Source organism: Malus domestica, chromosome 06, assembly GCF_042453785.1.
Source record: "Malus domestica chromosome 06, GDT2T_hap1".
In the NCBI taxonomy this organism is placed as follows: domain Eukaryota; kingdom Viridiplantae; phylum Streptophyta; class Magnoliopsida; order Rosales; family Rosaceae; genus Malus; species Malus domestica.
In genome coordinates this window covers 27266465-27280971 of record NC_091666.1, presented here as the reverse complement: position 1 = coordinate 27280971, position 14507 = coordinate 27266465, and the positions used below count along the sequence as shown (strand labels likewise).

The 14507-nt window shown below is 36.8% G+C and overlaps 1 protein-coding gene and 1 long non-coding RNA gene across 3 annotated transcripts; one reads left to right on the top strand and one right to left on the bottom strand.

The window, feature by feature from the left end:
* Positions 1-5746: 5746 nt before the first annotated feature.
* LOC103437535 (ubiquitin-like modifier-activating enzyme 5) lies at positions 5747-9862 on the bottom strand. 2 transcript variants are annotated; one of them, XM_008376016.4, is made up of 14 exons: positions 9563-9862; positions 9009-9077; positions 8807-8920; positions 8578-8706; positions 8324-8392; positions 7970-8122; positions 7850-7886; positions 7379-7461; positions 7186-7260; positions 6930-7004; positions 6683-6769; positions 6464-6579; positions 6243-6289; positions 5747-6096 (listed from the first exon to the last, which is right to left on the bottom strand). In XM_008376016.4, exons 1-14 carry the CDS (start codon positions 9650-9652, stop codon positions 5963-5965), a joined length of 1278 nt encoding a protein of 425 aa, XP_008374238.3. In that variant the 5' UTR covers positions 9653-9862; the 3' UTR covers positions 5747-5962. The 2 variants fall into 2 exon arrangements, with proteins under 2 accessions (XP_008374238.3, XP_070680142.1); XM_070824041.1 differs by having other exon boundaries at positions 8803-8920; positions 9563-9861.
* Positions 9863-13031: 3169 nt separating this feature from the next.
* On the top strand, positions 13032-14238 carry LOC139196717 (uncharacterized). The gene is made up of 2 exons (XR_011581819.1): positions 13032-13793; positions 13913-14238. It is a non-coding gene; the product is annotated as an uncharacterized lncRNA (long non-coding RNA).
* The last annotated feature ends 269 nt before the right edge of the window (positions 14239-14507 follow it).

Here is a 14507-nt window from a genome sequence, read left to right as displayed (position 1 = left end):
TAAAGTAAATGATGTCGTTTTGTTTAAGGGTTTTCAGAAAAAAAAAAATTTAGAACTTTGCTGCGCAGCGCAGCAACAGCAACCCAGAAAACCAAAAGTTGCCATAACTTCTGACGGGACTAGAGGGGCGGAACCACTATTTTTGGGCTTGATTTTGGGCAAGGGGAGGGGCGGCCGCCCCTCCTTGCTCCTCTATAGCTTCGCTACTGGTGTGACTGGTACATGGGGTAGTACACCACATGTTACTATACAAATTGTGGGATACGTGTTAAAAAGTTAATATTAATAACTTTAAAAAATAAAAAATTTCACCACTTATATAAAAACACGTGGTGTACCACTCGTGTTCCGATCACAATGAAAATTTTCTCTGGGTCTGAAGTGGGGTCTACAACGGACACACATGCTTATAATGGAGGAATGGACCGAAATTTTGACAGATCTATGGAATTAAAATAAAATCACACTTAATGTATGAGGTTGTAAGTAGGGATGACAACAGTTCAGTTTGAGGACGGAAATGCTATATCTATAATCACGAAAATTAATCATATCCATAACCGCAAATTGACCATCATGTATTATCCATAACCATATCCACCAGGTAACGGATTCCTCATTGGTTAACAATTACATCCGACTTCGTCAATACAAAAAAAATATATTCGTTTAGTTGACGTATTATAATTTAGTAAATACTAATTTCGTCATTAAACATATGATGTATAAAATGATTCAATGAATGAATCTTATGGAGTATAAATAATAAGATAAAAATTAGTTGACCTTTGATATCTCTCATAAGTACCATTAAATTCCCATTGATTTTGATTCAAAATATTGAAATTTCCCACAAAATGCAACTCACACAATGCAACTTTTGTATTCTCAAGGTAATATATTTGGTGAATAGTGAATATATATATATATATAGGGAATTGTTATTGACACTCCAAAATTCTCATTCTACACTTCAAACTTTCTATATTTAGAAAGAAAAATACACTTGTGATGAGTGTAAAATGAGATTTTTGGAATGTCAATAACATTTCCATATATATATAATACTATTATATTATATATTATTCGGGTCGAGTTCAAGGACGGATACCGATTGGGGATCCATGTAACCATATCCAAAATCATAACTGAATAATATTCACGGTTTTCCCCATATTCAAAATATACCCGAATTTTCATACCCAGATTCAATCCATTTGGACAGTTATCCTCGGTATCAGATTTAACGGTTAGAATTGTCACCCCTAACTTGTAATTGACCCAAATTTCTAAGTTTAAATGTCATTTAGGGGAAATTGAAAGTTGCAATTAATTAATTTTTTCTGTCTTCTAATTATTAATTTTTTAACATTTATTCCGTAATGCATGTGTACAAATTGCTAATACTATATATATACACACATATGTAGCTAGGGTTTAGCGAAACCCTAAAATCGATTTTAATCGACGATGAAGCGATTACAAGTAGCTCCTCCTGCTTCCGCTTCCGATGAGATTGAGAACGGGGATGCTAAAGCAATATACAGAGACGACAGATTCAGTGCTCTTCCCGATGAAGTTGTTCATCATATTTTGCCCCCTCTTCCCTTCTCAGACGTCATCCGAGTGGGAAGCTTGTCGAAAAGATGCGGGCAAGTTTGTTCCCCAATTCCCACCTTAAATTTCTCTGAATTTCCCTCAGATTCCACAGCCAACTTCGTCAACCGATTGGAGTTGCTGGCTTCCTTGGACAACTTCTTCGTGAATCGCAACGGCAAGGTACAGTTACAAACCTTTGATCTAGTGTGGGAGTTTCCGCTTTATCAATTTGAGTGGGATACAAGTTACCAACGTCCCAACGTGGAGGGTATATGAGGCACGTCGCGTTTGCGCTTCTATTAGTAATGCTGTCGAGTGTCGTCTTGAAAACCTTTGTGTTTTCTGTGGGAGTCGGTCTGCCAAGGTGGGTTGGACACTTCGTGAACCCGTTGAGTTCCTTGTTGCGTTTTCAATTGTGGGTCTCTCAAGTCTGGAGATCTTGCAATGCTTGGTACAATTATTAAAGCTCGTAGCTTTTCTACCTGCACTATCTCTAATCTGGTACGTTTGAGGTTGAAAAATGTGATGATGGAAGATGGTGAGAGATTTTGCAAATGGGTTTCGTCCGCATGCAGATTTATTAAGGAATTAGTGCTTGAAAACGTGGCTAGGTTACAGAATATCACCATTGAAAGCTCGCATTTGGAATCATTTCAGCTGCGCTCCACTTTGGGGTGGCACCCCCTCCGCCGTCTTCATGTCTGCTGAGAAACTTGAGCATGTATCTTAGGTATCTGAGTCTGTATTGGAGAGGATACGCAACGATAAATCTTCGGAATCCGGGAGAATTTAATAATTTGGAAAAGGCAGAGCTTGACAGGGACATGGATAGCAGCACAACTAATGATCAGTTGATCCTCTCTAGAGTTCTTCAGAGTGTTAAAGTTCTTAATTTACGCGACTGATGGACTATAACAACTCTGTCCAAGGAAGGTTGCACTGAACCACCATTACATAATGTTTGGTGCTTGCGAATTAGTACTGGGATTTGTTACGGATTTGGCAACAACGTAGTCCCAACATTGGCCTCTTTTAAAAAGGCTCCCTAGTTTGAATATCTTGGAGATTTACGTATCCTATGTGTTTGGAACACCAGAACGTGGATCTGATAGGAGGTATTGGCAACTCCAAAACCTAGATTTTATATCTCAGCTCAAGGAAGTAACCTTAGAGGTTTTTGAAGCGTCTAACGACTCTAATCTATACGAGTTTGCAAGGAATGTGCTCGACCATGATCAGAATTTGAAGAAAATGGTTGTGATTTGTGAACCCAGTGAATCAAGGTTGATAAGGTGAAGCGTGAGTATTTCCGGTGCCTCAGTTGTCTTTATGAAAAAACGCTCTACAAAAAAGCCAAAGCGAGGAAGGAGAGAAGGAGCACAGCGCAGCTGAGGTCCAATCTATGCCACAGTGCCACACCCCCACCTCAGCTGATAAAATGCTAAACAGAATTGGACATGGGAGGCTATCCCTTGACAGAATGTGAACTAGAGAGGATGGGGGTAGAATGACCCAAAAATCTGCTCGCATCCCTCCTTATGTTGTGATGCAACCCAATCAGCTGGGAGACGGGCCCCTGCCGCGGTCCCTTCAAAACCATCGAAGCTATATTAGGGTTATGAAGTTTTATAATTTTGATTCCAATTTTCAAGTTCAATGTCAATTTTACATTGTGGATGTTCAATGAAATTTCTTATTTATTTCAACATTCATACTTCTAGTGAACTGAATAAATTAGTATACTGGTGTGATTTCGATGGATAGTTTCTTGGTATTTTTGTCGTTGTAGGAACAAATTATGCTTGGGCATAAGGAATTGAATGGGCTTTTATGTTTCGAACCTCCTCAATGAAAAATTAATCATCAAATGCTTATATTTGAGAAAAATTAATTGTCACATTCTGATTGAGTGCATGTTTGTTTCTCAGCAGTTGAGTTATAAAAAAGAATCGAAATAGCAGAATTGCATACTTTAGTGGCACTTGCACTTGGGCTTAGCAAGCATCTCACAAATGCATAATGTTTGGTAGTACTTTGGTCTCTTTTTAGTTTTAAACTGTAAATCTCATGTGGTTGCTAAGAACTTGCATTTGAACGAGGAAATTTAGACCAAATTTATTAGGAATGCATTACAAAATTATATGGAGATTTGAAAAAGACCAGGCCTAAAATTCAGAGAACTTTCAAACGGCTCCTGAATGAATCCTAAACCAAACGAGGTAACTTGACAAATCTAATCACTTTGAGATCTCCTCTTCAAATCCCACACTTAGTGACTTTCCATGGATAGATAGAAGTTAGAATACAACTTTTGTAGATCATGTCCTTATTTCAAGCATAAATATCTTCACTCAAAAACTTCATTTACAAATACAGAAGGGTGGACAGCACTCCACCGAGGCATTTGACAGTGTATGATTGGAAGCATTATTATTAGACTCTACAAACTCTGGCTCTTTGGAATCCATGGTGACTTTGCCTTGCTTTCGACCTTCGGCTCTCAGAGGCAAACCTGCAATCAAACATTTTTACATTATATATTCACCATACTATATATTTTATGAAGAAAAGAAAAGGAAAATTGACTGAAACAAGGATTTTATAAGCAAAAGGCTTTTTAGCCAAAATGGTCTATGAGATTGAAAATCATGTTGATGGAGGTTGTAGTTTGGGTGATGTGGTTACGAACGGTAGTGAGAGTGGGGAGATGCTAAAGTTTAGGTTGTGGGTGCTGAGAGACTTCCAATATAGGTCTATATTTACAAGACGAGATTGTAGTAATTGTCCTTCAACTTTAACTGAATTTGGAGTAATGATTTATCAACTAAAAATATGTGACCAATGATTCCTTACTTATCAAAGATTCAAAATGTGCAGATATGGTCGTTTTTGTTAACTCCGTCAGAAGTTCCGTCAAAATGGAGTCACGTGCCATGCAATAAGATTGAAGGGAAAATTTGGAAAACCAAATGAGAAAATTGTAGCAATAGTCCATCAACTTTAACTAAATTGGAGTAATGGTCCTTCAACTTTAACTCAATTGGAGCATTGGTCCCTCAACTTTAACTCAATTGGAGCAATGGTCCCTCAACTTTAACGACCATGACATTTTGACAAAAGTTCGTATGGAGTTGACTAAAAGAAGTATAGCTAGACGTTTTGATGGGTTAAGAGATAAATAGTAATAGATTTTTAGTTGAGAGAGACCAACGTTCTAATTAGTTAAAATTAAGAAACTAATGCTATAATTTTCTCAATTTATAAATTATAATAATTTTAAAAAATGACCATAAACTCTGAAAAATAGAAAGACTTTTGTCTCGTGTGCAAATATCTTTAAAAAAATAAAAAGACCTTTGCCTCATGTGCAAACTGATCCCATCGATAAGTTTTGATATTTATTTTCTTTCCAAAACCCCTTAATTAATAATATTATATAGAAGGGAATTGTTATTAATACTCAAAAAATCTCATTTGACACTCCAAACTTTCTATAATTAAATAGAAAAATACATTTGTAAGGAGTGTAAAATGAGATTTTTTTAATGCTAATAACAATTCCCTATATAGAATTATTCAATATTGTATGCACAATAATGTTTGTCATCTATGCACAATATCGATCGAATCGAACAAATAACAATGATATTTTATGCACATAAGGTGCACCAAATACTTTTTATTTTTGCAAGTTGGGTACAACATTTTGGATGAAATTAATCATCTAATTTTAGGCCCTAGTTGCTAAAATGATTAGCTCTTAACACATGATTGATATTTGAGCAATATGTCGTCCCCGATGAAATTTGATTTTGGTCGAGATTTAATCAAAAACTTTGAACCACATGGCTATGGGATGACACAAACGTCATCGATATTTGAGGGGTTCATACATAAAAAATTTCCCATCACATCCGTGGTCTCCAACTCTCTCTAAAATGCAAGTGGCCTTTATTACAGTGATGAAAAGGTGTTGAACCCCATCAGTAGTTAATCTAACATTTAATCTAACAACATCTATCGTTTGACAAAAAAAACTCTCTAAAGTCGTATGCAGCCGTTGGGACAGAAGTTTATGAGAATTTAGGCAACACACAAAGTCCAAAAGGACAAACCAAACAGGCATACATGATTCATAAGTCCGAGGAGAATAAATTTGAGAATTTAACTGGAAATTTCAGATAATGTAACATTAAGAAACCTCCATGTCTTTGATGTGTGAGAAGTTAGTATTATCCATCTCATGTACACCCCACTTCTGGGTGTGACTATAACCTTAAAACCACGAAAGCTACGGGTCGATTTCGATTGCTAAAGCAATAATTGGGATGGACTATATCAAAGAAGAACGTCTACGATGTATTCAAGAATTTAGGGCCTCAAGTTGCTTTCGAAGATCTTCTAGGTCGTCGATGGTACCCTCTGTAGCTTCAGTTGGCGGTTTTTGGAACTCATCTGCACTGGGGAGCTCGCGAACAAGACCTTCTGGAAGTGCATCTGAGACCAGATGACAGGTGATGATGAGAAAACAAGTGATTCGTTAATTTGGAAACTCATACACAGATCAAAAATAAGGAATTGTAAAAGGTGGGAAAGTGTTTGAGTGAAATCAATAGAACTTGAAACATTAAAGGATAAATCACCTGAAGTTTTGGCCTCTGCACTTTCCGGCTCGGTATCATCAACGACACTGCAAACAAACACAAACCGAACGTATGTTTTCATTTCCATGAAACTAGTCCTCCGAACTGCATGTCAGTCTTTTTATATGCAACTTAGGAAACATCCCTGATGTGCGTAGGTATTAACATGAAGAAACATTAACTACTTAATATGAAGAACGTTCCATTGTTGGTAGAAGTACCTTATTTCCCATTCATTATCAAGATGAAGCGGAGATTCCGGAACTGATGATGCTTCAGCTTCCATCTTTGCTTTAATTGCAGCATCCCTAGCTGGCTTTACAAGCAAGTATTCTTTCTGCGCGGTAGACATTGCCTCAGCGTCAATGACAAACCAATTAACCGGATGTTCAAATAATCATTAGATTTAGTTCGGGTGCCCTGGATCTTAGTTTCTTTACCTGCCGTTCCAGACAAGCAAAATTAGAACACTGAGGGTTTGGCTTCATTTCCATAGTTGGGAAGAAGTCTTTAAGAGAATTATATCCCTGCAACCAAGAAAATCAAAATTTAGGCGGATCAGCATGGAGCAGTGACACAGCATTTGATGCTAAATGTTAAAAATATAGATCTATGAACTTACTAAATCCTTCGAGATGTTTTTGCCAAATAAAAGCAGAACAAGAGAGAATACAACATACGACTTACCAAGTATGGGGAGACGTTTCCGAAGTTCAGCAAGTATTTTAGTGTATTTTGGACTAGAAGCCCAGCAACAACTCCCTATAAGATGAAACGAAAGTTAGTTGCTATTGCTATACGAGTAACAGTTGTACCATTGTCCATAGTACCACAACATAAATCTGAAGCAACGTACCAGTGCAAACCCAAACACTAATAAATTTGAATAACAAAAGTCCCAAGAAAGGAGAGCCACCAGAGATTGGAAGGGAAACCTTCTTACCATAGTGGTAGGTAAAGATGCAGCACAAACCCCTTCACGCTTAAGTGTACGTTCATCCACTCCAGATGCTACGACCTAAGGAAGAGATACAGAAGAAGAAAAAAGTTATCACTATTCCAGCATTCATGTTCCATATTTCTCACTGAGAATCCTCCAACATCATAAAAATTCAAACAAAAACAAAAAAGCATACCAAAGGTGGTGCACATGCAAAACATGCAGTTTCACCGGGAATCAGCAACTGAATATGGCCTGAAACGGCATCCTCAGACACACCTGTCAAAGTTTATGTTCTTCATGTGAATTTCCATGTAAATTATAACTAGATTTCGTATAGATATGTATTTCAAAAATTTTCTTTTTTCAAGATATAGCATGTATGCCTCTGTGATTAAGAAAAACACATGCAGAATAAAGTTTATATGCCTAACAAATGCGAGTACCACATATTTCATACATACAAATGATAAATGCACATATATCTACAGCTGAGATGCATCTGATCAACTGTGCACTTCAGCATTGTATATCTGATCTAGATGTGGGTATCTTAGGTCCTGATTAGATCTCACCAAAAATGAATCTCAAATCTCAATGCATGTCGCACACCATGGGACTTTCAGTTAACGCTTAGGGTAATACAATTAGGAACTACTTTGCTTACCAGACTCCATCCATGTCTGATTCAGTTCATTGCAAGCCTGTATCAGATGGGGAAAGAAATTAGACAATAGTTTTTTTGGAGGCAGAAGGAACGAAGACAACTAACTATATAACCTCATACCTGATTAACAGCCATTCTTGCTTCATAATTATCAACACAGCTTAACACAAGGTCTATTCCAGTGCCTTCTTTATTTGGGCGAAACGATTTATTTTTTAAACTAGACATAAAGGTATCAAAACCTTGCACTGTTGTGATGTTCAGTGTATAGCTCTAAACACAAAGAAGTTGATCAGCATTGTTATAAAATATAGGCACTATGTTTGAACAATTAAATATACAAGGATCCGTACTAATAGCATCAACATATAATCACTCATCTACGCCTAGAAACTATAGATGGAAATTCAAGATTGGATGCATTTTACAGACATAATGAAATTAGATAGAAGAAAAATCATGAGAAATGATTACCTCGAGTATAACATCGGGATTTATGTCTGAAAGGGTCTGTACAGCAGCATCTGTTTTTGTCATGCCACTCTGAAAATAAAAAATCACATTAAAATTAGAAATTAGAAATTATTTTTAATCATTAAGTACTTGGAAATTATAATGATGACCGTAGCACCTAACCTTTGAACAGAAAATGACATGACTGAGACAAAACTAGTGAAGACAATTTTCAAAAACAAAGAATGACGAATGAGAAAAACAAGTATCATTACCTGTTCTGGTCGAAAGAATAACCTATTCATGTTAGCTAACTCTACTTTGTCATAATCATACAACAAAAGGCGACCAATACCACATCTTGTAAGCATCTCAGCTGCTACACTTCCTACACCGCCTACTCCCTGCAAACAAACCAAATAGGACATCAGGCATTGATATAACAAAATTAAATTTCGTTCTACAATGACAGAAGGAACACTAAAAGAGGAGATAAATACAGACAACAATGGCAACTGAGAAATCCCGTATTCTTTCATAGTTCCCCACAATACCCATCCTCTGAAGTGCCATAAGCCTACTGTAAGGATTGCTATCTACCACCTCGGCGCTCATATCCTGTCAACACAAACATGTAATGCATGAACCAACAATACAATCATCATCACACATTTTGACAATGATAGTAGATAAACCGTAAAATTACCTTCACTTTTGAACGCCGGACAGGTCCAGACTTTGCAAGGCTCGTAAGGCGTTCTACGCGGAATTGTAGCTACAAATTACATTTTTCATGAAGCAAAAAGAAAAGTCAGTTCTACAAGAAAAAAATTACAAAACTCTAGTAAACTTATCAGCATTCTGCGAGCAGAAACTCTAGTTCCCGGTAAAGAACAACAATCTAGTTAATTTTCATAAGTTAAACTTCACGCTAAATTTATATAATTAAATATCCTTGTTTCTTTCTCTAATTTTCTCAGGAAACAAACAACCACCAAAAAACTAAACTAATAAAACATGGAATCAATAAACAAGAGATCCTAATCAACGAATTACGCATATACTACTGAAAATTATCACAGATTAGCGATCAGAACCTGAATTTTCACATGAACAATTAACAATATCTAATAAAACAAAAAACTGATCCGTTTCAGCCAAATCAAGCAGCTAATTCGATCGAAACCAGTAAAATCCAAACCAAAAGCTCTCACAAATTCTCATCTGTATCTCAAACGCATCGGAAATGCGAGATTTCACCTTATCGATTGGAGCATGATGAGAAGGATCGGCCAGCGATCTCTTCAGCGATTCCAGGTCGTTCAGCATCTCCTTCAGTTCCACCTCCATTGCCTCTCTCTCTCTAAAAAAACGTTCTTAAATTCGGTCCTATTCGGAATCGCTACCTTCCTTGCGAGAAGCGTTTACATGCGATGCACTTTACCGTTGCGAATTGGGTTTTTTTTTTTTTTTTTCTTGGCGGAATTGGAATTTGGCAGCGAAGGAATTGCCGTCAGTGTTGCCACTTTGCCAGAGCTGGTCTGTGAGTCTGTGAGACTGAGAGTGGACCAACAACCTGCTCTGGTTACCTTTTGCGTTGTTGGGCCGAGTTGAGGCCGGCCCAATTATAATTTGGGCTCGAAATTGGGCTCATGTATGACAGCAAAGTACGCTTTTGGGGTGTTGGGACGGAGTTCCACTTTCGTTTTTGTTGATTGACGAAATTAAGCTATTATTATCCTTGGTCAAATTAGTAAGCTACACGACTTAAATTGTGACAATTTAGGGATGTAATCAACTGGTATATAAGGTTAAAGTTGAACTTCGTTGCCACTAGCAATATGGCTAGTGATATTCCTCGTCAACTAAAGTGGGAGGTTTCATGATCGATTCACTTTGATGATAAGTTTGATATCTAATTATTATGGATGCTTCATTGTACATATTAGCCTAAATTTCGCACCCTTAATGTAGAATATTGTCGTATCAACAGTATAACTACATCCAAACTACATGATTCAAGTCATTATTTAGCCTTCATGACTACGAATACTATTAAGAGTGTTGTTATTTGGACCACATTTATTAATTGCACTATTGACGATTGTCTAATACAAGTGAATTTCACGTACATAGCGAAGAGGAACACCTCTATTAGAGAAGTGATTAGCAATGTAATATGTAGAAGTGACCAAAAAAGCACTTTTGCATTAAAGTAAATTACAATTTGCACCTTCAAGTTTGAGTGCAATTGAAACCTCATACATAATCTTTAAAACATTACAATATCATATACAAATTTATGTTTTAGTTTCAGCATCATACATCTGTTACATTTTAATAATCAGTTTCGCTATTAAATGAAAACGTGGTAAACTAAAGGTGGAGCCCACATTTTTGGATTAAGGAGTTTGGTGGAGTGATGAATTGGTGGGATGGATGTGGTTGATGGGTGGGTGCAGGATTGGGTTCTTGTCGGAATCCCTATACTCAGAATTGATATAGAAGAAGCGTTGGAGGTAATTGGCAGCATACTCGTAGTCTTGGATGTAGAAGGCATGCTTGACGCCATCGATGCAGTTGTCGTGCTCAACGATGGCGTCAAGCTGGAGGAGCGTGGACTTAACACGGAGTTGCAGGTGGAGGTGACGTTGGAGAGGACGTGGTCGGAGTTGGCCTTGACAGAACCTGGGGAAAGAGGTCGATGCCTCGTTTCCCGTGAAAATGTTTAAAAAAAAAATCCATCGGCACACAAAATTATTGGTTGTGTCTACATGGAACAAATTTGACGGCCACATTAACAAAAAAGTGGAACCCGTAGTTTCTATATCATCATTTAACGGTCAAATTGACATATTGATAATAAATGTATGATATTAAAAGTAAAGCACAAGTTTGTGTATGATATTGTAATGTTTTAAACATGAGGTATAAAGTTGCAGTTATCCAAACTTGACGATTTAGAATGTATTTTCTTTTTGTATGTTATGAATTAATGTAAAGGTGGAGCCCAAAGTGAAAAAAACCTTTCGACTTCCTTGTAACATTGTGTGCAATTGTGCATCCCGACTTTTGTTCCTGCTGGCGAAATTTCAGATGGAATTATCAATCATACAGTTTGATACGCCACCCCAACAGCCACCACCCAATTTTTTGTCAACCATATATTTCCATGTTTTAGTGGGTCTAAATTGTAGTCTTGTACAACTTCACACACTTTTCGGTTTTCATTTTGTCCTCTCTAGAATTCTAGGACCATTTTTATCCTAAAGGAAAATTGATGGGAAGTAGGAACATATTCTTTGGTGCACTGAACCAAGTAAAAGCTTTCATGAACTTGGCCTAATTCAATCCCGGGTATGATAGTATATGTTCGTGATTGAGATACGAATGGAATTGAACTCTGAATCTATTCTAATTTTATCACATTCTCTTCCCGTTTAGGACAACACCAAACGCAACTCATATACAACTTTTACTATGATGAATCCCATGTTCGTCATCAATCTAGATGTATTCAATCTTACGTATATCGTGTGTGTGTGTATTATAATATATATATATATATATATATATATATGTGGGGTATGTAATGTGTGGTATTTACAAGGTTGTCATTGTGTAGTTTTTGGCTTTGACCAAAAATAGACAAGCAAGCTGTTGTCACTTGTCACGTATGCAACCTTATAGCTGCAATAGCAACAGTAAAGCTCATGATAAAATCGATAGCGTACCACATATCATGGTATTATTCATCTATATGTGGCCTTAGCGTGCACAAAAAGCAAGGTGTACTCCTAGGTTTCTAGCTTCACAATTGATCACAATCCACATTTTATGACCTAAAAACCTTAGCCAACACTATATCGATCGATTGATCGCACAGATTTTGTGTCAGTTCGGATGGTAGCAGCCGAGCTTTTCGGCCTCAGCATGCCGCGCCAAGAGAAGCAACAGCACCATCCATGTATCATTACAAGAATGAATGCCAATCAAGTAGTGAAGTTTCACTGCATATATTCTTCGTTTAGTAGTGAAATTATTGCAGATATATGGGTCTCTAAAAATTGTTTGGATAGATTTGGGAATCCTCAACAATGAGCATTGTTTTACAAATAATTTAAGGTTTAAATTTCTCATTGAGTCTCTTTCACTCAATATGCATGCATGTGAAGAAGCACTTGGCATTGTGATTATGCCCATCAACATGAGTTATAATCAAGGTATTAAATATCGGTAATATCGGAAATATCGGTAGTCCAAAAACACGGAAATATCGACGGAAATATCGATAAAATATCGATATCGATAAAAATTACATGGAAATCACGGAAATTGTAAGAAAAACTTGGAAATTTTTATTGAAACTTTGCAGGATGTTTATTTAGTCAATTATCTATTAGTTTATCACAAAAAATTGGAAGGAAATGCATTGCATGATGGATTTAACATTATCAAGTTGATTATATAGCGAGCTGACAAACATTGTGAGTGTAGAAAATATGTAGTAATTAATCATTTATATATGTAGTAATTAATGAAAGAAGTTTAAACACACCATAATCATTTATATATAATGAATTAGTACAATATTTTACACTTTATATATTGCATGGTAAGATACATGAGTGACTTATTCTTATAACGGGTACATATCAATTTTTTTTTATAAAAATTAATGGGTACAAACTTATTCTTATTTTATTTTTTATATATTTGAAATGTTTGAATTGAAAATTAATTAGGAGTTTAATAAGGATGTGAGTATTAAAACTCTAAATAAATTACTAATTATTGTTCATATGTGCTAGTTTGGTTTCCCTCGTTAGCCCACAAATAAATCGAATGATAAAATGTAAAAAGAATATCCAACCAATCTAAAATTTAAAAATACATTAAGTCATATAACTTAAGATATTTTGAATGGTTATATTTAACTTTTTAAAATTAAAAGTAAAAATCATGGTTGGGTGGGTGGTTGAAATTGAAACTTTGAAAAGGTGCAGCATGCTTCCCCATTTCAGCACCACGTGTGTGGTGTGACCTCCCCTCCATCCCGATTCCCCATCCTTCACATCTATCTTCTCTCTCAGTCCTCTCTTTCTCTCCACTTTCCCAGGCTCTCCCTTTCTCTGCTTCTCTCCCTCAGTCTCTTCTTCTCTGCAAAACACGCACAGACCACACACGCAGACCACACACACACACACCACACACGCAGTCTCTCCTTCTCTCCCTCAGTCTCTCCGTCGTCCGTCCATCCTTCTCCCTCAGCCTCGATCTCGATCCTTCTCTCCCTCAGTCTCTCCGTCCGTCTATCCTTCTCCCTCAGCCTCGATCTCGATCCTTCTCCCTCAGTCTCTCCGTCCATCCTTATCCCTCAGTCTCTCCGTCCATCCTTCTCCCTCAGTCTCTCCATCCTTCTTCTTCTCCCTCAGTCGTCTCTGGTGGTGCGCCGCTGAGCAAGGAGTTGGCCCAGTCATCGATATTTCAGGTGAGATTCCATTGAAACCCTAAGCCCTAAACCGATATCACATATGTTGAATCGTTGATGCATGCGTGAAATTTGGAGTATATATGTGAAATTTAAGTTAAAATTCGTGTTTTTGCAAGGTTTTTGGGACGAAATGGGCTCGGGAACAGGCACACCATCTCCGGCGTCCGATATCGGAATCCGATTGCACCGTTCAACGAAATTTCTCGATATTTCCAAAATATCGCGATATTATCGATAATATCGATAATATCGCGATATTTGGACGAAAACTACACGGAAACCAGTTTAAATATCCATTACCCGAAAAATCGATATTATCGGCAATATTTCGCCGATAATATCGATATTTAAATCCATGGTTATAATCACTTGTAAATTCTCTCAACAAATGTATACGCTACTTTTGAACAGAGCAGCTTATATGAAATGAATTAACCACTAAAGGACATTACTTGCATAATAATGAAGTATTATATGTCAATAAAAAACTTATGCATGACATACAATAACTTAATAAATCTGTTTTAGATATATCCATATCGGTTTTAAAAAGTGGCGTATCCTTCTCTCTCAAATTCTCGTAAGCACACAAAATAGTTAAATTAAGATGTGGGGAACTTTACGTCAGTCAGTCACTGTCATTTCCTCTTGAGTTGCGAGGTCAATAAGCGAAATCTATGACACTCAGAAATTTGCACCATGCCCAGGTAT